General features: G+C 46.4%; 1 protein-coding gene across 1 annotated transcript in view; it reads left to right on the top strand.

Moving 5' to 3' along the window:
* rcor2 (REST corepressor 2) overlaps positions 1-25,072 on the top strand; it is a gene marked incomplete at its 3' end in the record, with an annotated part of 116,954 nt that overhangs the window by 65,803 nt on the left and 26,079 nt on the right. Inside the window, exons 5-9 of the mRNA XM_084321376.1 lie at positions 8,468-8,520; positions 8,823-8,984; positions 15,376-15,500; positions 18,181-18,247; positions 19,698-19,941. Of these exons, the coding sequence (XP_084177502.1) occupies positions 8,468-8,520; positions 8,823-8,984; positions 15,376-15,500; positions 18,181-18,247; positions 19,698-19,941 (651 nt within the window). The remainder of the gene's footprint in view (positions 1-8,467; positions 8,521-8,822; positions 8,985-15,375; positions 15,501-18,180; positions 18,248-19,697; positions 19,942-25,072) is intronic.

Below are 25,072 nucleotides of genomic sequence, written 5' to 3'. Positions count from 1 at the left end.
CTACCTTGATGCTATATGTAAGTAGTACACACACGGTACAATATCTACCTTGATGCTATATGTAAGTAGTACACACACGGTCCAATATCTACCTTGATGCTATATGTAAGTAGTACACACACGGTCCAATATCTACCTTGATGCTATATGTAAGTAGTACAGACACGGTACAATATCTACCTTGATGCTATATGTAAGTAGTACACACACGGTACAATATCTACCTTGATGCTATATGTAAGTAGTACACACACGGTCCAATATCTACCTTGATGCTAGATGTAAGTAGTACACACACAGTACAATATCTACCTTGATGCCATATGTAAGTAGTACAGACACGGTACAATATCTACCTTGATGCTATATGTAAGTAGTACACACACGGTACAATATCTACCTTGATGCCATATGTAAGTAGTACAGACACGGTCCAATATCTACCTTGATGCCATGTTTAAGTAGTACACACACGGTACAATATCTACCTTGATGCTATATGTAAGTAGTACACACACGGTCCAATATCTACCTTGATGCCATATGTAAGTAGTACAGACACGGTACAATATCTACCTTGATTTCTATGGTAAAGAGAGAATCGCCACAGTTGGTTAAATCATTGGGGGTGAATGAAGCCTGTTCCCACTCTAGTCTCCTAAGGTTTGTGTGGGGGGTCTCTGTTGAAACGGTTTACAGTATGGGTGTTTGTGTGGGGGGTCTCTGTTGAAACGGTTTACAGTATGGGTGTTTGTGTGGGGGGTCTCTGTTGAAACGGTTTACAGTATGGGTGTTTGTGTGGGGGGTCTCTGTTGAAACGGTTTACAGTATGGGTGTTTGTGTGGGGGGTCTCTGTTGAAACGGTTTACAGTATGGGTGTTTGTGTGGGGGGTCTCTGTTGAAACGGTTTACAGTATGGGTGTAGCGGTACACATTCGTACCGACAGGACTTTCGGTTTGGTGCGCGTTGTGAATAGTCTCTGATGAAGACTGTGCATGTTTTTATGTGCCTTTCATTAGGGATGTGTGTTGCTTTTAAGGGGGCTTTCTCCCTAACCATTCGGGGTCGAATCGCAGCCTGATCGCACCCAAATAGGGTGTGGTCGTCCTACTGAGAACGCTCCCCCGTGTCCCCGAGGACGCTGATTCGCTCCAAACCTGGACCGCTGGAATAGGTGGTCTCGGGTGCGTGCCAGTGGGAGCGGGGGCCGTGGGAGCTTACTGTAATGCTTTCATGCTTGCTTGAAAACTAGCGTTAGCTTAGCGTTAGCGTTAACCCTGGAAAACGCTCAAAGCGGACTCCACGACTTCCATTCGTGAGAAAAGGGGGTGGGTTATATTGACGAGGCTTGACAACAGAGGTTCAAATATAACTTCATATTTATTGGTTATTTGTTTCTTTATATCAGCATCCAGTTTCCACCACCGTATGTTAAACTCTTCCTGTGTTGACGTTCGAGCGTGACATCATCGCCTACGGCAAGCTTACTCTCAAAACGCAAAACCGTAAACAAAACCCGGAGCGCACCAAGACTGCAGTGTGTACACAAACTAGAGGGGGGAGAGGGGGGGGGGGGAGTTCGCACCCAAGGACGGAGCGAGGACGGAGCGGAGCTGATTCGACCCCGAATGGCAGTGAGAAAGCCCCCTAATTCAATGATGTTTAACCGCATGTAAAAAAAAAAAAAACAATGATTAAATTAATTAACACATTGGACGCCAGAGGTCGCTGTGGGCGTATGGCCGTTTGTGCCAGCGCTGTAATGCAATGGGGGTAGATGCCGGTGTTTGTAGTGCTAAAACTATATTAAATATTATAGGTATGGATCTAATAACGTCGATTGTCTGAGTTTCTTCCGGTCAACATGCAAAAAAACAGAAACATTTTTCATCCATACATTTCCGTTTTATACCGTGGTGAATATGAGTATAGTTCTAGAGTGATTCTGTGTAATCCCAGGAAACGACGCTATGCAGCAATACGTGCAATTCACTAAAAACGTTGTAATTTCTCGCCTGTACACGCTACTGTTTTGAAATCACATCTATATTATCTGTATTATGTTTCATCATCAATGCATGAAAGGGCGGGAGGAAAAGCCGGCCCTCCGTGCTTTGATCGCAACCAACGGGACACGGCCCACACACACACCACAGACACATGCTGCGATCGCGGGGAAAACATTTCCGGATCAATGCAAGATTGACAACATATAGTCCTTACCTTGTCTATGATGTACTGCAAAAAGAATAATCCAATTATCTGATCGCCATTCCAAATACTGGTCACGATCGTGTGTCCAACGTTATCCACCAAAGAAATTAACGGGGGGGGGGGGGGGGGGGGGGGGGGGCAGCGGACTAAGCGTCTGTCTCAGCGTTTCCGTTAGAACATATTCGTGCCGGTCTGGGTGTCCTGCAAGATTTCTATCACCGGACATATTCGAGATATTCCGGTCAGAGTTTTAAACAGCAGTCTATTATAATCACATTTTTATGAGCTAACGAATTCCGTTATAATTGGACATGTGTATTAATTACATCAAGCGAAGAATGAGAAATTGATTTGCAGAATCAAATTACTATCTCTCGCCTCTCAAGTTAGTGCGATACGCTACCAGCATCAAGCTCCCGCCCCGCAGGCTCCCGCTGCAGCAGCTCTGTCACACGCACCCCCAAATGAATCTCGAGTCGACATCGCTTCACCTCGTTGTATCAGACACGTCACACATATCATAATGTTCAACTTCACGTATACAGTCATTAATATATTCCAAATAAAATAAGTCCCTCGATACTCCGTGCTGCTGCTGACTTGAAATAAAATAGACCGCGTATGTGGGCAGTCGGTCCGACACTAAACAGCAGTCTGTTATAATCACATTTTTATGAGCTAACTAATTCCGTTATATTGGACATTTGTATTAATTATATCAAGCGAAGAACTGAGAAAGCAGAGAGACGGCAACATTATCGTGGTTTGCGTGACGACTCTCTCCACCTCGCAACGACTTATTTGCAAAGAGTATGGCGCTGCAGAGCAGCTGATTCAGTGTTATTGGCTCTTTTCTGGGAACCGCACAGCAGCGCCCCCCACCCAACATTGGCTGAAAATGGCTGAATTGGAGTACTGCTGGAATACTGCATTGTGCTGATAGTGCTCTGGCTCTGCAGCTTCACAAAAGTTTGCACACCCAGCACTAAGCTCTCGCTGACGACGTCGTTGTCATTATTAGAAGCAACGAGGAAACAAATGTAATGATCGTTTCGTTCATCGCATAGGCTATTTAATTTTAGCCTATTTTAATACAATTCAAATAATCAAATTGTGCTTAGACTCAGTGTTACGACCCCTGTGAGTCTAAGGGTAAAGGGCTGTAACATAACAGTTGGTTGACAGAAAAGATGGACCACGTTTGTAAACAACCATGATATTTATTGAAAGATGCAAAGGAAGCACATGTAGCTCAGGGGTGAGCCCAGGCCAAAACAACAAACAAACACCACTATACTCCAAATAAACACAATCTAATCTATGGTAAAAGAGATTACATTACCTAAACTACTCTTACCTAACCAAAACAGGAGAAAACAATGTCCAAAGGAAATGGCAGCTCACCCCATCTGTGCTTCCTGAGAAAGAGAGAAAAACACATTAATTATACAGAAACAAAAGCAGAATATATACAAAAACAAACTATAACTTAACAATGCTCTCTCTGTGGCCATACACACACAAGGAAATTACTACTAAGCACCAAAGGCCAATAAACGAAATGCAATGCTGTCAAAGTTACAGGTTTACCAAAAACACAACATGCCTAGCCTCATGCCAGAGAGAGAGAAAGACTGAAGTGAGAAGCCATGTTTTAACAGGTGTGGGGTGATCCATGATTGGGGGGTGTGGATTGAGTGTTGGAGTCTGGAAGGCCATCCACCAATCACTGCTGTGTTGCAATAATGGAAGGATTAGCCTGGCAGGGACCAATGGGGAAGGGAACAATGGCTGGAGGGAGGAAACAAAATGGAGAACACACACACATGGAGACACACACTGGGGAATATATACATTGGGATGTAACACTCAGGGAATTATTTTCACCGGACATTAAGACCGGAGAGAGTAAATATGTCGGACTTCAACAGATTTTGCCGGTCAAATACCGGTAATTACCGGCTAACGGAAACGCTGGTCTGTCTACCACCGCAGAGACACTGGTATCGAATCCGGCTGTTTATCAAAAAGTGGATAAAAACCCCTCATCGATACCATCCCTATAAGCGCTTGTCTTGCTGGAGTGTTTAGACCACGCCTGCACGCTGCAGCTCGGCCAGGAAAACAAACCACATTGTTTCAAATGGAGTGCAATAGCGGCCGCATGGCATTAGGTGGCGGTATCGGACCATTGTGGTCTCTGAAGCCTGTTTTTGGGATTCGAACTTCGTCAGGGTTTTTCAAACGAACGTTCGAACCTCCGTTCTTAATAAAAAAAAAATACTATTGGAGCACAAAGTATAATACACACGCACACACACACACATAAAACATCTCTCAACTCTGCTTTCACTGGTCTCTCGTAAAACCAATTATTTCCATGGCTTTGACTTCAGAGTAGATAATATGTGATATTAATTTAAATAATGATGAATTTGCAAGCTAATAATGCCTATTAGGTTTCAATTAATTATTCACCCACAAGAGTGTCAGATTAGCAATTCTAGATTAAACTGGTCCTGGACATTGAGTACTAAGTGGAACACATACATACACGCATGCAACACACAAAACATACAGCATCTCTCACCCAGATAAGCTTTAACTTATTTTACACAAAACCAATCATTTACAAGGCTTTGATGAATAATATGAATTAGCAATAATTCACTTGATTAAAGTAAAATTGAATGCAACCAAATAATACCAGGGTGGAGTGAAAACGGACGGACTGACGTAACTTTTAACACATTGAGTGCCACGGACGCGTTTTGTCGTTAGTTCATGCCGATTTTTGAGTGTCCCCGACGCTATATAGCGTTTGGTTGTCGTTTATTTTTTTATTGGCGATTTGAATTCATATTTCATCAATCGAGCCTCGGGTTAGTGCTGCAGAGTCTCTCTGAGCTCAATTGGGAAGATACCGCCCCCTATCGTCTCTCCCTGTGTAACTGCACCCCATTACTTTACACTGCTGAAGGGGGGGTGGCCAGTTTGCTCATTTTACTTTTCCCTCAAGCCAACTGAAGGATCGATTGTGCTCGCCGGCCCGGAAAACGTGTGGATTATGTATTTACAGTACCAACACTGTAATCAATAAGCGTGATCGATATTTGGAATGGCGATCAGGAATTGGAATAATCTTTTTGGATAACACTCTGATCTCTGGTAAGGAATTTATTTTACCAGTCTTACCAGGATAATCAGAGCTGTTTTCACAGAGATATAAGCGTTTGCCCTATGCGTGTGTGTGTGTGGCTGTGATCGCTGATGAGGATCAGCTCGCCTCTATAGCGTGTATAAGTACACATATACTATCGATAATCTAGTGTTTATTTGAAAACGATTCATAAATAGGCAGAAAAATTACAACGTTTTTGTGTATGCTAGAATATTCCAGTAAATGCCTTTTATCACGGAATCTATATATTTTCCTGAAAAACGAGGGCTTTTCAAAATGCTATAAAACGAAAATGAACCGATTATAATAATAAAATAATCCGTTTCGACAATGTTGACTGCAAACAAGTCATTGATAAGCAACAGGCAGATTAGACGCATAGCCATAATATAAGACAGAGATTATGCGTTCACAACGCTATCATTGAAGTGGGTCCTGGCATTTAACCATGTTTCCCATGTTAATGGCCGGCACTCAAACTGTTAAAAAGTGAAAGTAAATAGAAACAAAAATTACAGCTGAAGGCTAAATACTGGGTCCTCCTCCAATGGCCCACAACAGCAGAGTTAGGCTTTTTCCACAAACACAGCTGCAGAAAACGCTCTGTGCGTTTGCTAGAAAAGACGAGACGTTTGTATTGCCGAGCAGTGAGACGGTGGTGCGTTTGATTTGTATCACAGGCCAGTTGAATGGCAGCCAGGAGAGGCAGCGAGCCCAAATGAATTGATAAGTGAATGCAGTCCGGCGGCCAGCTGACGACGCCAGGCGGGCCTTGAGTTTGACACGTGTGCTATAGACCATTTCAAACTTGACAACGTAAGCGTTCTACATGGACCCAAGTTTACTTCCGCTCACAACCTTCTGTCGTGTGGCAGTGAAAGGGTTAACCATCTGTCTATTGTCGCAGTGAAAGGGTTAACCGTTTTGGTAGTGCGGCAGTGAAAGGGTTAATACCAGTAGCTGACAGGAAATACACTTGGAGCCCAAGCTGTTCCAGGTATGATGATGATATTTAGGTGTTTATGAACACGACTAGCAGCTGACATGGATGTTGTTTCTCTCAGGCCTGTCATCTTCAGGTCGCTCACAGCCAGATCATGAGTCAGGCCTGTCGTCTTCAGGTCGCTCACAGCCAGATCATGAGTCAGGCCTGTCGTCTTCAGGTCGCTCACAGCCAGATCATGAGTCAGGCCTGTCATCTTCAGGTGGCTCACAGCCAGATCATGAGTCAGGCCTGTCGTCTTCAGGTGGCTCACAGCCAGATCATGAGTCAGGCCTGTCGTCTTCAGGTCGCTCACAGCCAGATCATGAGTCAGGCCTGTCATCTTCAGGTAGCTCACAGCCAGATCATGAGTACGTCTCAGGCCTGTCATCTTCAGGTGGCTCACAGCCAGATCATGAGTCAGGCCTGTCATCTTCAGGTAGCTCACAGCCAGATCATGAGTCAGGCCTGTCATCTTCAGGTCGCTCACAGCCAGATCATGAGTCAGGCCTGTCATCTTCAGGTCGCTCACAGCCAGATCATGAGTCAGGCCTGTCATCTTCAGGTCGCTCACAGCCAGATCATGAGTCAGGCCTGTCATCTTCAGGTAGCTCACAGCCAGATCATGAGTCAGGCCTGTCATCTTCAGGTAGCTCACAGCCAGATCATGAGTCAGGCCTGTCATCTTCAGGTAGCTCACAGCCAGATCATGAGTCAGGCCTGTCATCTTCAGGTAGCTCACAGCCAGATCATGAGTCAGGCCTGTCATCTTCAGGTAGCTCACAGCCAGATCATGAGTCAGGCCTGTCATCTTCAGGTAGCTCACAGCCAGATCATGAGTACGTCTCAGGCCTGTCATCTTCAGGTAGCTCACAGCCAGATCATGAGTCAGGCCTGTCATCTTCAGGCAGCTCACAGCCAGATCATGAGTCAGGCCTGTCATCTTCAGGTAGCTCACAGCCAGATCATGAGTCAGGCCTGTCATCTTCAGGTCGCTCACAGCCAGATCATGAGTCAGGCCTGTCGTCTTCAGGTAGCTCACAGCCAGATCATGAGTCAGGCCTGTCATCTTCAGGTCGCTCACAGCCAGATCATGAGTCAGGCCTGTCATCTTCAGGTCGCTCACAGCCAGATCATGAGTCAGGCCTGTCGTCTTCAGGTCGCTCACAGCCAGATCATGAGTCAGGCCTGTCATCTTCAGGCAGCTCACAGCCAGATCAGGAGTCAGGCCTGTCATCTTCAGGTAGCTCACAGCCAGATCATGAGTCAGGCCTGTCATCTTCAGGTCGCTCACAGCCAGATCATGAGTCAGGCCTGTCATCTTCAGGTCGCTCACAGCCAGATCATGAGTCAGGCCTGTCATCTTCAGGTAGCTCACAGCCAGATCATGAGTCAGGCCTGTCATCTTCAGGTAGCTCACAGCCAGATCATGAGTCAGGCCTGTCATCTTCAGGTAGCTCACAGCCAGATCAGGAGTCAGGCCTGTCATCTTCAGGTAGCTCACAGCCAGATCATGAGTCAGGCCTGTCATCTTCAGGTAGCTCACAGCCAGATCATGAGTACGTCTCAGGCCTGTCATCTTCAGGTAGCTCACAGCCAGATCAGGAGTACGTCTCAGGATTACCAAATATCAGCCCCCTGAAATGTTTGACTCCTAGGGACTAGCACGCGCGCACACACACGCGCACGCGCACACGCACACGCACACACACATCCAGAACAGAAAAACACACAAATATGAAGACACGTACATGCAAAACACAGACATACACTTGTGGGTATACACACAGAGAGCTTGGAATACAAACACGCTTGTGCACACACTTTCTACAGTGTTATCAGTTTAACATTGTGACCTTGAATATATTGCTGGATGCTGGTTGGAGAATAGCAATGAAACTTTCTCTTTTCTCTACTCAACCTCCCATACCTTTGCTCTCCTCTCCTCTTTCTCCTCACTCTCTCCCCTCTCTCATGCTCATGCTCTCCTTTTCACTCTTTCTCTCTCCCTCTCTAATTTCATTCTCCATACTCCGTCTGCCCTTCCCCTCTCTCTACCCCTCTGTCTCCCTCTTTTTATCTCTCCTAGTGGATGAGTACATCCTGATGGCCAAAGAGAAGCATGGTTACAATATGGAACAGGTATGGACCTGTTGATGTATTCTTCCTCAAGGAATTGAATGGACACAGTATAATGCAAACATAAACCATACACTAAGGGAAAAATGGTACATTGATTATTTGTTATAATATATTATCTCACATCCATATTTAATTCTCTCTCCATTTTCCATCTCCATCACATCTCCTTTATTTCCTCCCTCCCTCATCTGTCTCTCTGTCTGTCTTCTTCCTCTCTCTTCCCCTTTATCCCTCTCTCCATTTCCCTCCACACCTCTATGCCTCCCCCTCCTCTCTCTCCATCCCGGCATCCACCCCTCCAGTCTCTGGGCATGTTATTGTGGCATAAGCACGACGTGGAGCGAGCTCTGGCAGACCTGGCTAACTTCACCCCCTTCCCTGAGGAGTGGTCAGTGGAGGACAAGGTGCTGTTTGAACAGGCCTTCAGCTTCCATGGCAAGAGCTTCCACCGCATCCAGCAGATGGTGAGACACACACACACACACACACACACACACACACACACACACACACACACACACACACACACACACACACACACACAGGGCTCGACAATGCAAGCCTTTCACTCGCATTTGCGACTGAAAAGAAATGTTTGCGAACCGGGAAAATTATTTAGAAACACATGTGCAAGTAAAGGTTATATCCTACAAGCTGACAATTCAATGATCTTGCTGTTTGTGCCACTGAAACAAATCTTGCTCTGAAATCCTGCGAGGCGTGAGTTGTTGCAGGAAGATGACACTGGTCAGCTGTAGAGCATGAGGGCGTACGGCAACAACAATAAACACTATGCAACAACCATCAAATGCACACAGCACACACACCCACACGCACACACTCACTTAAACAAACAACACACTGCAGCACCCACTCTCCACACTTTAGATCACACGAACACACTTTATATTTATTGATAAAGGATTTGCACTACAACTCGTACACCTACTGTAAATTGTACCTAAATTGCACCTCATCCCATTTCTGCCTTGCACTATATAGTATTGTATATTAGTACACTGCATAGTATATTGTATATTATATGGTAACTCAGTTACGTCTATTCTGCATCGAACATTGTACATATGTCTATACTGAACACTGACCTCATTTTTTTTACTTCTAATTTACATGCTATACTATGTTATTTTATTTCATACTTATCTTGTCTTGCACAGTCTCTGGAGCGTAACAGTAAGAAGCATTTTGTATAAAAGTATTCTGTACTTCTGTATGACAACTATTAAAGAAACTTGAAACTTGAACTTTGTTGCGTTGAAAGCTAGCTTGGCGTTATCTAAAAGATAAAAACAGCATTACGCATCGAGTATATCGCTGTGCAATGTTAAATCGGGGATATAAAATCGGTTGTGGGTGACTGCACGCAATATCATGTTATTGCTGCTGGCATGTGCTTATCTCATTGACTGCCACGCTGTTTTTCCATCTTTACTCCCTGGCGCCAGCGTTATTGACCATTTTCACGATGTTTGCGGACCCATCGTATATTCTATATTATAGCTATGAAGACAACAGTGGCTCATTTGACAGGCACTATTTATAGTACAATAGGGACGAAACAGTTAATTTCTACATCCTTTGGTTTGTGCGCTGTACCGCGGTAAACATCGCCCCGTTTCAAAATAATCCAGGCTGGTTTTCTAGATCGTGAGATAGTGTGTTTTGTGCAGCGTATGCTGTGTTAAAGGGACATTTCACTTTAGTAGAACTTGTTAAGTTTCAGCGGTCTTACCTCTTATCTAAGTGCTTCTGCTAGTAAGCTAGCGGTCCTGTTGTCCCTGTTGTCCTCTGTCAACACCACCACTGTCCCTGTTGTCCTCTGTCAACACCACCACTGTCCCTGTTGTCCTCTGTCAACACCACCACTGTCCCTGTTGTCCTCTGTCAACACCACCACTGTCCCTGTTGTCCTCTGTCAACACCACCACTGTCCCTGTTGTCCTCTGTCAACACCACCACTGTCCCTGTTGTCCTCTGTCAACACCACCACTGTCCCTGTTGTCCTCTGTCAACACCACCACTGTCCCTGTTGTCCTCTGTCAACACCACCACTGTCCCTGTTGTCCTCTGTCAACACCACCACTCCTCCTGTTGTCCTCTGTCAACACCACCACTGTCCCTGTTGTCCTCTGTCAACACCACCACTGTCCCTGTTGTCCTCTGTCAACACCACCACTCCTCCTGTTGTCCTCTGTCAACACCACCACTCCTCCTGTTGTCCTCTGTCAACACCACCACTCCTCCTGTTGTCCTCTGTCAACACCACCACTGTCCCTGTTGTCCTCTGTCAACACCACCACTGTCCCTGTTGTCCTCTGTCAACACCACCACTGTCCCTGTTGTCCTCTGTCAACACCACCACTCCTCCTGTTGTCCTCTGTCAACACCACCACTCCTCCTGTTGTCCTCTGTCAACACCACCGCTCCTCCTGTTGTCCTCTGTCAACACCACCACTGTCCCTGTTGTCCTCTGTCAACACCACCGCTCCTCCTGTTGTCCTCTGTCAACACCACCACTCCTCCTGTTGTCCTCTGTCAACACCACCACTGTCCCTGTTGTCCTCTGTCAACACCACCACTCCTCCTGTTGTCCTCTGTCAACACCACCACTCCTCTTGTTGTCCTCTGTCAACACCACCACTCCTCCTGTTGTCCTCTGTCAACACCACCGCTGTCCCTGTTGTCCTCTGTCAACACCACCACTCCTCCTGTTGTCCTCTGTCAACACCACCACTCCTCTTGTTGTCCTCTGTCAACACCACCACTCCTCCTGTTGTCCTCTGTCAACACCACCACTCCTCCTGTTGTCCTCTGTCAACACCACCACTCCTCCTGTTGTCCTCTGTCAACACCACCGCTGTCCCTGTTGTCCTCTGTCAACACCACCACTCCTCCTGTTGTCCTCTGTCAACACCACCACTGTCCCTGTTGTCCTCTGTCAACACCACCACTGTCCCTGTTGTCCTCTGTCAACACCACCACTGTCCCTGTTGTCCTCTGTCAACACCACCACTCCTCCTGTTGTCCTCTGTCAACACCACCACTGTCCCTGTTGTCCTCTGTCAACACCACCACTGTCCCTGTTGTCCTCTGTCAACACCACCACTCCTCCTGTTGTCCTCTGTCAACACCACCACTCCTCCTGTTGTCCTCTGTCAACACCACCACTCCTCCTGTTGTCCTCTGTCAACACCACCACTCCTCCTGTTGTCCTCTGTCAACACCACCACTCCTCCTGTTGTCCTCTGTCAACACCACCACTCCTCCTGTTGTCCTCTGTCAACACCACCACTGTCCCTGTTGTCCTCTGTCAACACCACCACTGTCCCTGTTGTCCTCTGTCAACACCACCACTGTCCCTGTTGTCCTCTGTCAACACCACCACTCCTCCTGTTGTCCTCTGTCAACACCACCACTCCTCCTGTTGTCCTCTGTCAACACCACCACTCCTCCTGTTGTCCTCTGTCAACACCACCACTCCTCTTGTTGTCCTCTGTCAACACCACCACTCCTCTTGTTGTCCTCTGTCAACACCACCACTCCTCTTGTTGTCCTCTGTCAACACCACCACTGTCCCTGTTGTCCTCTGTCAACACCACCGCTCCTCCTGTTGTCCTCTGTCAACACCACCACTCCTCCTGTTGTCCTCTGTCAACACCACCACTGTCCCTGTTGTCCTCTGTCAACACCACCACTCCTCCTGTTGTCCTCTGTCAACACCACCACTCCTCCTGTTGTCCTCTGTCAACACCACCACTCCTCCTGTTGTCCTCTGTCAACACCACCACTCCTCCCAGGTGTCGGGCTCCTCATTGTGAGGACCATGTCTAAATATCATACTGGACAGTGGACGGCGGGGACAGCAGTGGTCTCTAGCTTATTGGTAGGTGGCTTTATATAGACATTAGATTAAGAAGATGATTTCTGTTGAAGTTCTACTAAGGTGAAATATCCCTTAAGTCAGTGGTTCCCAAAGTCGGGGTCGCGACCCAAAGGTGGGCCGCGAGCAGCCACGGGTGGGCCGCGAGATGATTAAAAAAAAAAATATATATATATTTTTTTATTTTAATTTTTTTTGTCAGGCCACTGAACTTAGAAGCAGGCCAGGACAGTGTTTCTAGTTGTATTCTAAAATTCTATTCTATTGTATTCTAAAATGTGACTATATGGTTTTATATTAACTTAATAAATAAACAAAAACGAACAAAAATCTACTTATTTCAACGAACATTTCAAACTAAATAACAGATTATGCACATAAAACGCTGAAAACAACCGAAGCAACAATAGTATTTTAATGAGGCTATTATTATTATCATTATTATTTTGCAACAAGTTAGCCCTCTCATAAATAGCACATATAAATGAATAACTAACTTGAACTAACTTAATAGGATTGAAGTGATATTTGGCTTAAAAAATCGGTCGCCTGGCAAAAAAAAAAAAAAAAAAAAGCCAGACGATGTGCATTGGGCCGCGGCTCTCTGACACCTTATTTTCTGGGCCCTGGCCTGAAAAGTTTGGGAACCCCTGCCTTAAGTCATACACACTCAGAAGAAGGTGAGGTTCCGTATGTTGGAACAAATGAGGAGAGCATGCACACACACACACCTACTCTCACACACACACACACACCTACTCTCACAGGTGTAAACATGCACACACACACACACACACACCTACTCTCACAGGTGTAAACATGCACACACACACACACACACCTACTCTCACAGGTGTAAACATGCACACACACACACACACACACACCTACTCTCACAGGTGTAAACATGCACACACACACACACACACACACACCTACTCTCACAGGTGTAAACACACACACACACCTACTCTCACAGGTGTAAACATGCACACACACACCTACTCTCACAGGTGTAAACACACACACCTACTCTCACAGGTGTAAACACACACACCTACTCTCACAGGTGTAAACATGCACACACACACACACACACACCTACTCTCACAGGTGTAAACATGCACACCTACTCTCACAGGTGTAAACACACACACCTACTCTCACAGGTGTAAACATGCACACACACACACACACACACCTACTCTCACAGGTGTAAACATGCACACACACACACACACACCTACTCTCACAGGTGTAAACGTGCACACACACACCTACTCTCACAGGTGTAAACATGCACACACACCTACTCTCACAGGTGTAAACGTGCACACACACACACCTACTCTCACAGGTGTAAACACACACACCTACTCTCACAGGTGTAAACACACACACCTACTCTCACAGGTGTAAACACACACACACACACCTACTCTCACAGGTGTAAACACACACACACACCTACTCTCACAGGTGTAAACATGCACACACACACACACACACACACACACCTACTCTCACAGGTGTAAACATGCACACACACACACACACACACACCTACTCTCACAGGTGTAAACGTGCACACACACACCTACTCTCACAGGTGTAAACACACACACACACACACACACACACACCTACTCTCACAGGTGTAAACACACACACACACACCTACTCTCACAGGTGTAAACGTGCACACACACACACACACCTACTCTCACAGGTGTAAACATGCACACACACACACACACACACCTACTCTCACAGGTGTAAACGTGCACACACACACCTACTCTCACAGGTGTAAACACACACACACACCTACTCTCTCAGGTGTAAACACACACACACACACCTACTCTCACAGGTGTAAACGTGCACACACACCTACTCTCAGGTGTAAACATGCACACACACCTACTCTCACAGGTGTAAACGTGCACACACACCTACTCTCTCAGGTGTAAACACACACACACACACCTACTCTCACAGGTGTAAACGTGCACACACACCTACTCTCTCAGGTGTAAACACACACACACACCTACTCTCACAGGTGTAAACGTGCACACACACACCTACTCTCACAGGTGTAAACGTGCACACACACCTACTCTCTCAGGTGTAAACACACACACACACCTACTCTCACAGGTGTAAACGTGCACACACACACCTACTCTCACAGGTGTAAACATGCACACACACACACACACACCTACTCTCACAGGTGTAAACATGCACACACACACCTACTCTCACAGGTGTAAACATGCACACACACACACCTACTCTCACAGGTGTAAACGTGCACACACACACCTACTCTCACAGGTGTAAACATGCACACACACACACACACACCTACTCTCACAGGTGTAAACATGCACACACACACACCTACTCTCACAGGTGTAAACATGCACACACACACACACACACCTACTCTCACAGGTGTAAACATGCACACACACACCTACTCTCACAGGTGTAAACATGCACACACACACACACACCTACTCTCACAGGTGTAAACATGCACACACACATACACACACCTACTCTCACAGGTGTAAACATGCACACACACCTACTCTCACAGGTGTAAACATGCACACACACACCTACTCTCACAGGTGTAAACGTGCACACACACACACACACACACACACCTACTCTCACAGGTGTAAACGTGCACACACACACACACACACCTACTCTCACAGGTGTAAACGTGCACACACACACACACACACCTACTCTCACAGGTGTAAACGTGCACACACACACACACACACCTACTCTCACAGGTGTAAACGTGCACACACTGGCAGATGCGTGAGCAGTGAAGGATAAGTTGAGGAATACACACACACACACTAACTATGTCTCTCTCTGTGTGTGTGTGTGTGTGTGTGTGTGTGTGTGTGTGTGTGTGTGTGTAGCTCCCAGACAAGTTGATCTCCAGCCTGGTGAAGTACTACTACAGCTGGAAGAAGACTCGCAGCAGAACCTCAGTCATGGACCGACAGGCTCGGAGACTGATCAGCAAGAGAGAGAAGGAGGACAGGTAGGGAGGGATGAGAGAGAGAGAGAGAGAGAGAGGGGTAGGGAGGGATGAGAGAGAGAGAGACGGGTAGGGAGGGATGAGAGAGAGAGAGAGAGACGGGTAGGGAGGGATGAAAGAGAGAGAGAGAGAGAGAGACGGGTAGGGAGGGATGAGAGAGGGAGAGAGAGACGGGTAGGAAGGGATGAAAGAGAGAGAGAGACGGGTAGGGAGGGATGAGAGAGGGGGAGAGAGAGAGAAGGACGGGTAGGGAGGGATGAGAGAGAGAGAGAGACGGGTATGGATGGATGAGAGGGGGAGAGAGAGAGGACGACAGGTAGGGAGGGATGAGAGAGGGAGAGAGGACAGGTAGGGAGGGATGAGAGAGAGAGGGAGAGAGAGAGAAGTAGGACGGGTAGGGAGGGATGAGGGAGAGAGAGGGGACAGGTAGGGAGGGATGAGAGAGAGGATGACAGGTAGGGAGGGATGAGAGAGAGAGAGAGGACAGGTAGGGAGGGATGAGAGAGAGGACGACAGGTAGGGAGGGATGAGAGAGAGAGAGAAGGACAGGTAGGGAGGGATGAGAGAGAGAGAGAGGACAGGTAGGGAGGGATGAGAGAGAGAGACGGGTAGGGAGGGATGAGAGAGAGACGACGAGTAGGGAGGGATGAGAGAGAGAGAGAGGACGGCGGGTAGGGAGGGATGAGAGAGAGACGGGTAGGGAGGGATGAGAGAGAGGGAGACGGGTAGGGAGGGATGAGAGAGAGAGAGAGGGAGACGGGTAGGGAGGGATGAGAGAGAGAGAGACGGGTAGGGAGGGATGAGAGAGAGAGAAGGAGGATGACTGGTAGGGAGGGATGAGAGAGAGAGAGACGGGTAGGGAGGGATGAGGGAGAGGGAGAAGGAGGATGACTGGTAGGGAGGGATGAGAGAGAGAGAGAGAGACGGGTAGGGAGGGATGAGAGAGAGAGAGAGAGGACAGGTAGGGAGGGATGAGAGAGGGAGAGGATGACAGGTAGGGATGGATGAGAGAGAGAGAGGACAGGTAGGGAGGGATGAGAGAGAGGACGACAGGTAGGGAGGGATGAGAGAGAGGACGACAGGTAGGGAGGGATGAGAGAGAGGACGACAGGTAGGGAGGGATGAGAGAGAGAGAGAGAGAGGACAGGTAGGGAGGGATGAGAGAGAGAGACGGGTAGGGAGGGATGAGAGAGAGACGACGAGTAGGGAGGGATGAGAGAGAGAGAGAGGACGGCGGGTAGGGAGGGATGAGAGAGAGACGGGTAGGGAGGGATGAGAGAGAGGGAGACGGGTAGGGAGGGATGAGAGAGAGAGAGAGGGAGACGGGTAGGGAGGGATGAGAGAGAGAGAGACGGGTAGGGAGGGATGAGAGAGAGAGAGAAGGAGGATGACTGGTAGGGAGGGATGAGAGAGAGAGAGACGGGTAGGGAGGGATGAGGGAGAGGGAGAAGGAGGATGACTGGTAGGGAGGGATGAGAGAGAGAGAGAGAGAGACGGGTAGGGAGGGATGAGAGAGAGGGAGAAGGAGGATGACTGGTAGGGAGGGATGAGAGAGAGAGAGACGGGTAGGGAGGGATGAGAGAGAGAGAGATGGGTAGGGAGGGATGAGAGAGAACGACCGGTAGAGGGAGGGATGAGGGAGAGGTAGGGAGGGATGGGGGTAGGTGGAAGAGTGGAGGATGGAGGAGGGTGGAGGAAAGAAAAGGAGAGATGGAGAGAGGGATGCAGAAAATCGGGAGTTAAATGTAGAATCTGTAATGCTGTCAAACGGCGACCTCTAGGCAAAAGAGCCCCTATTACACTTCTCATTGTGTCTGACCCAGAGGGCCGGCCTACAACAGCGAGTGTCCCTGACTGACTGATGGCAAGTGGCGTAACACATTAAAAGCGCTGTGACTGGAGTGCAGACCTCAAGGCTGCTGAAACTAAACCAGACTGCTGCTGTGTGCAGCACACTGATATACATACAAATACAGTAGCACCTTCTGATGTGTCCATGGGGCCTGGCTGCCACAATGATGGGACTTAACGCCATGTTCGCTTTTCGGTTCCTGGCCATGCAACGCAGATGCAATCTGTTACGGTCTCCACATGTGTGAGGTTATTAATGTAGTTGGGCGGCTTCTAGAACTCAATAGAGCGCTTACTTTTGATCTTTAAGATTACGCGGCTACATTTATCCGCTGTGTCTCGTCAGCCGTTACCATCTATCTAATCTAATAAAAAAATAAACCAATGGACGGCAATACCTTTCTGTCCATTTTCTATCAGTTCATTGACGGAACAATGTAGCCTCAGATGTTTAGATCTTCTCCGTCCTCTGAACACGGACGCCGCCTCACACTGTCCCTCTTCTATTCAGTGCATCACGCAAACACACGGACCGGTCTCTCCAGGCGAGCCTTCGCTGCCGCGGCGCCCAGCAGTCTCTCCTCCACCACACAGCGTTCACAGATTGCCTACATCAACGTCACGTTCCGTGTGTATAATTACATCCCTAGAAATCCACTATTCAAATGATAACATTCATGAATTGGAACATACACCTCCATGAATAGAGGTCATGGGTATTGCACTATTTGTCATGGAAAAGTCATGCAGTTTTTTTACCAGCAATAAATGTGTAGGAAGAAGACGGCCTTCATCTAGAATGTAGAGTGTTCTCTCCTCTCCGTCTCCACAGTCACGACGAGATCGAGGAAGGAGACCCCGGGAGCGACAGCGACTTTGAGATCGACGCAAAGAAAGAGGTAAGGAACTCCAAATAGGACTGTATATATCACCATATTCATAAGGACCAATACCGATATGAATATCGCAATGTCCACTTAGTTATGGAAAACCACATGTGAATAATGTTGACATGTTCCTTTAAATACACAGAGTTAGAATACATAATAATAATAATAAAGTTTTAAAAAACAAACCATCTGTATGCGTGCAGAACTATGCTGGTCTTATACCTGTGTATCATCCGGTGTGATGGATGAGAGGATGGATGAAATGGCTGCTACAGACCCTGGCGTTTGCTGATGGTGTCCAGCCGTCTGCGGTCGCTCCAATACATGCCTTCATATAGTGCTTTAACTTACGCCTCACATTCACTCACCGACGGCGGAGGCGACCATGCCAGGTGCCGACCTGCTCATCGGGAGCAGTCAGGGGTTAAGTGTCTCGCTCAAGGACACTTCGAGACGCAGCCGGGAGGAGCCGGAATCGAACCGGAAGCCCATTCATGGCCAAGCTCCATTGTATTGGAATGACCGCAGATACTGTGTCTGCCAACCTCAGTCTCACCAGATACTGTATCTCCCAACCTCAGTCTCACCAAAGATGTATGAATAGATGGCACTTTGGCTTATGGGACATTCTTTGTGTGTGTGTGTCTTTTGGGTGGACTGCCCCATTTGAACCCTTTCACTACCACACGACAAATGGTTAACCCTTTCACAACCACTTTACAGACTGTTAACCGTCTGTAGTGTGGTAGTGAAAGGTTAACCTTCTGTAGTGTGGTAGTGAAAGGGTTAACCTTCTGTAGTGTGGTAGTGAAAGGTTAACCTGTAGTGTGGTAGTGGAAGGTTAACCTTCTGTAGTGTGGTAGTGAAAGGGTTAACCTTCTGTAGTGTGGTAGTGAACGGTTAACCTTCTGTAGTGTGGTAGTGAAAGGGTTAACCTTCTGTAGTGTGGTAGTGAAAGGTTAACCTTCTGTAGTGTGGTAGTGAAAGGGTTAACCTTCTGTAGTGTGGTAGTGAAAGGTTAACCTGTAGTGTGGTAGTGGAAGGTTAACCTTCTGTAGTGTGGTAGTGAAAGGGTTAACCTTCTGTAGTGTGGTAGTGAACGGTTAACCTTCTGTAGTGTGGTAGTGAAAGGGTTAACCTTCTGTAGTGTGGTAGTGAAAGGTTAACCTTCTGTAGTGTGGTAGTGAAAGGGTTAAGGAAAGCAACAGACTTTTGATTTTGAATAGTAAGTTTGTTCCTGACAGTTGCTAATAAACTGAATTTCAAGACTGAAATTGGTGGTTCTATCAGCTCATTGTCATGCTGTCTCCTCATGCCACAGACCATAGTGTCCACCTGGCACCAGGATGCTGTTGCCTAGCAACTAGACAACATCTGTTGAAAGGTCTCTACACGGTTCACCTGGAGTTCAACAGGGAGTTGACGCCAGGTTTGATTCCTCCTCTTCTGTGTGACGCAGGCGGTGAAACAGCCCTCGAGCAGCGCGGCCGTGGACAAGGCCCTGTCCAGTCGGCCCGGTCCTGTGAAGAAGGAGAGCCTGGGGGGCCAGTACCGCCACCACCCGCTGAGGGCCCGGCGCAGGCCCCCTAAAGGCATGCACCTGGACCAGGGAGACATCATGTCCCTGTCCACCTCGCACGACGCAGGGGTTCAGTCTGTACGGCAGCTGGACACACAGCTGGTGTCGCTTAAGAGACAGGTACGTGGATAACGTGTTTGTGTGTATATACACACACGCACACGCTTAGCATTGTTACATATGTGTACACACGCACGCTTAGCATTGTTACATATGTGTGTAACTATATACACACACGCACGCTTAGCATTGTTACATGTGTGTGTGTATACACACACACACGCTTAGCATTGTTACATATGTGTGTGTATACACACACACACGCTTAGCATTGTTACATATGTGTGTAACTATATACACACACGCACGCTTAGCATTGTTACATATGTGTGTAACTATATACACACACGCACGCTTAGCATTGTTACATATGTGTGTGTATACACACACACACACACACGCTTAGCATTGTTACATATGTGTGTGACACGCTTAGCATTGTTACATATGTGTGTAACTATATACACACACGCATGCTTAGCATTGTTACATATGTGTGTGTATACACACACACACACGCTTAGCATTGTTACATATGTGTGTGTATACACACACACACGCTTAGCATTGTTACATATGTGTGTAACTATATACACACACGCACGCTTAGCATTGTTACATATGTGTGTGTATACACACACACACACGCTTAGCATTGTTACATATGTGTGTGTATACACACACACACACACGCTTAGCATTGTTACATATGTGTGTGTATACACACACACACACACGCTTAGCATTGTTACATATGTGTGTAACTATATACACACACGCACGCTTAGCATTGTTACATGTGTGTGTATATACACGCACGCTTAGCATTGTTACATATGTGTATACACGCACGCTTAGCATTGTTACATGTGTGTGTATATACACGCACGCTTAGCATTGTTACATGTGTGTGTATATACACGCACGCTTAGCATTGTTACATGTGTGTGTATATACACGCACGCTTAGCATTGTTACATGTGTGTGTATATACACGCACGCTTAGCATTGTTACATGTGTGTGTATATACACGCACGCTTAGCATTGTTACATGTGTGTGTATATACACGCACGCTTAGCATTGTTACATATTATACGTGTGTGTATTCACTTATGTGTGTATACAACATCTCTACACACAGCACAATTGGCAAAAGAAAACATGAAAGAGGCGATGATGAAAGCATAGGAGCAATTTGGGCTGTACGTTAACTCTTCTTGCACATAGGACTGGTGCTACAGAGGTTCATTTGTAGCACAGGCCAAAATCTTGTAGCACGAGTATAAAACGTCTCTAAAATCTATAAAAACAACCAGACGTAGTGCAGTTCATCACTTAAATAGGTATGTGACTAGCAAAGGACATTAATCTTGCATACAGGGCACACAAAATCCAAACCTTAACAAGAAATGTTTTCAGACCTGTTTAAATTTGTCATACAATGTTTTTTTTATTGAAAAAGTGTGTAAATCACTAATGGAACAAAAACAACAAAGTGTGTGCGTGTGCGCTTGTAGTACTCCTTGAATGAGATCATCATCATCACACACACACACACACACACACACACACACACCATTGCATTAATCAGGAGGACAAGAAACTCTGCATACCTTTGTTTCACAATGAAAAGTGCTTTATAAATAAAATGAATTATTATTATTGTAAATAACCCCATGAAAGGTGTATTCGTTTTATGGGTAATTACCTGCTTCATATTTGATGTTACTGGTTTCAGTGTGTGCCTAAAGTGATCAATGTGTTGGGCGGTTTATAGAGATCTATGCCAATTAATGTTTATGTATATCCGACCGGGACTTTTATTATATGAATGAATAGAGGCCTACTACGGTATGTGTATATGTGACCTTTATTTTGAAAACCGAAAAACTTTTGCGTTTTTGAGAGTGAAATTTTCAGTTCAATTTAGCTTGAAGGAAAGACGCTATTAAAAAGGTTTAATGGACCCATATGAGGCCATAGCTCTTACGGTGGGACTTTGATTGTTTATAGAAGACAAAACGAGAAATAAACTGATTTTACCAGCAGTAAGTTGCCAGCCACTTTCATATACGGGGATCTCTGACAATTAGTATTACCTTATTTGCATATTGTCTCGTTATTAGATAGATAGATTGATTGATACTTTATTGATCCCCAGAGGGAAATTTAAGTAGCCAGTATTAAGTATTGAAAATCGTCCTAATAGTGGGCTACTCACCTAATGGCTGTGCTCTAGTTCCTGTTGCCAATCAATTATAAATGGAAAGCCAACAAACAAGCTGATTATAAATTATGATTCGAACGTAGACCATTTCACATTTCACATTATTTGTTAGAAGTGTCCGTGTCCCAGTCAATCATCACTGCCAGGTCCGACTTCATTTCATCGGCTATGGTCTCTGTCATCTCTCAGACGTGGTTGTCATGAGATGGACTGATATCCGCTCCGTTCTTCTTGCAGAGCAAAATTTGGAGCTTAAACGTATTGAAAGGAAGTTATTTTTTGGTGATGCAATAGGCCACATTCATTTTCATCTTCACCGAGTTTCATTTCGATTGTTCGCTAGGAATTATGGGATTTGGTGTTGGATGTATGGACTCTACGCAGACGGGGACATGGTCTTTAATCGCACGATAGACTACAACTACCAAGTAGAATTGCGTGGCCCAGACCCATCGATTCACTTCACATCAGTGGCGGCCGGTGGGTATTCGCCACTAGGGGCGCTATACCAAATATTTTGTACAGTACAGTACCACGCAACACTCATGGCAAGACGTGAGCGATTCGACTCACGCTCACGGCAATGAATCGGCTCTTATGAACGAGTCGCTCAGCTGTTACTACAACAACACACAACCAGTCAAATAAAGTATAGTCTAGACTCTAATTCACAACTTGAAACACAATATATAAATAGAAAAGTTAGAAACAAAACTCGCCCGTCTACAAACACAGGCAGATCTCTCCCTCTCTCCTTCTCTCTCTCACACACAGCGCGACGTGGAATCGATTTGTTACACAATCAGACCTATTATATACCAAGAATAACTTCAGTATGAGTACAGGGCTGTACACATATTTTGCATATTGTTAAACGAGCCAAGGCTAGCTATTAAACTATCGATATGAATCGAAAATCTGGGACCCTGATGTAAACAAGACAAACGTCTTTCTCTGGTCTGCATCCCCTTAACAATTGTGTGTATTGAGCCGTACTGTATTGTACCCATTCTGCAATCTGTTAATAAAGTTCTCATTCATTCATTCATTCAAACATAGACGATCTCTCTGTCTCTCGGATCAATCAAATCAAATAATTAACACATGTATGTTGTCATTTTAAACAACTCACCATTCATTCATTATGCATCAGCAGCATCAGAGAGCATTTTAGTAGTTACATTTTCAACAAGATTGCTGCTATTTAAACACTTCATGGAAACGGGGTAACGTTAACCTTATGTCGACTGTAGTATTGTATGACCTCGACATAACGTTTAAACGTTAACGTTACTCCGTTCCATGCACTAAGTGGCCAGCTAAGCTAACGGAGCTAACAGCTAGCAGTACAACGTTATGCCTGCGGCATCAGTAGACAACGTATCATGTATTAAACTAGAGTTAAGATCGCTAATCTACCTTGTTGTTGGCTTGTTGATAAAGTATATCCACTCCATGGCATTGTCCATCCAGCCTGTGTTGATGTCCATCCATTGTCCATACATGTCCCTCCACACTGCATCCATATATAGCTTGTTGTTAGTTAGCCAAGAGCTGTGTCTTTGTCCAGACTCCATTTCCGCCTCGAACAGCCTGCAAACTACCTGGCGTTCTATCGCCATGCTCTAAGACAAACTCTAACCTTAACCAACTTTGAAAGAGTGCCTAAGCTCAGTGTAGTAACAGTTGCTGTTGTTGTTGACGAGTCGACTGAGTTGCATTCTAACCAACCCGAGAAATGCGGCAATGGAAAAAAACTGGCATCGCGTCGGCCAATCAGAGAGCGTCTCCGCGAAATGCGGCTATGGAAATTCTTCACGGAAGTTCACACGCTGCTGGCTAGACCGCTTCAAATCGCGCTCGGATTCCAACATAATAGTCATATTTCAACGCACAACGCCGTATGCACTGATTGGCTGTGACGGAGACAGCGATCAAACTGTGACGCGCACGCAGAGCGCTATCGCTTCTTGCCCGGGCGAGAAATACGAAAAAATAAAAAAAAACGTCACTTCCTGCCCATGAAAACGCTGTTTTTTTTATTTAGATAATAACGTTATATTGTGCATTGGAAATACAAACATACTTAAAATGAGTAAATATTATTCATTTTAAACATGTTTATATTATTTATAGGGCTATAAAACAAAAAACAAACGTTTTTTTTTCTTCTTCTCTCATTTAACAGGTGGGTCGGCGCCCTAGCGCCACCAGTGGCGAGCCGCCACTGCTTCACATGCAATTTTCTTTCTTCCCACACACAGGCTGGCAGGCTATCGCACAGGGGCGATCTTTACGTACTGTACAGCCCTGTCGATATAGAATAGCAATGTCAATGTACGCAAACACAAACACAAACACACAGTGAAGGAACCATTGCCATCTCTCTCACTCACACACACACACACACGCACAAACCAAGAAGATATCTTGGCTATTTGCCGCATTCAAATGAATAGAATCTAATCACTTTGTCTCTCTCCCTCCTTCTCTCTCTCCCTCTGTCCTCACCCCCCTTTCCTTCTCTCTCCCTCCTCCTCACCCCCCTCTCCTTCTCTTTCCCTCTCTGTCCTCACCTCCCTTTCCTTCTCTCTCCCTCCTCCTCACCCCCCTCTCCTTCTCTTTCCCTCTCTGTCCTCACCTCCCTTTCCTTCTCTCTCCCTCCTCCTCACCCCTCTCTCCTTCTCTTTCCCTCTCTGTCCTCACCTCCCTTTCCTTCTCTCGCCCTCTGTCCTCACCCCCCTCTCTCCTTCTCTTTCCCTCTCTGTCCTCACCTCCCTTTCCTTCTCTCTCCCTCTGTCCTCACCCCCCTTTCCTTCCTCTCCCTCCTCCTCACCCCTCTCTCTCCCTCTCTGTTCTCACTCCCCCCCCCTCTCTCTCTCCCTCTGTTCTCACTCCCCCCCTCTCTCTCCTTCTGTTCTCACTCCCCCCCTCTCTCTCCTTCTGTTCTCACTCCCCCTCTCTCT

The sequence above is a fragment of the Notolepis coatsorum genome (assembly GCF_963971535.1).
Source record: "Notolepis coatsorum genome assembly, chromosome: 1".
Taxonomy (NCBI): domain Eukaryota; kingdom Metazoa; phylum Chordata; class Actinopteri; order Aulopiformes; family Paralepididae; genus Notolepis; species Notolepis coatsorum.
Note: the sequence above shows the minus strand (reverse complement) of the source record. Positions and strands in the feature narration are given on the sequence as shown.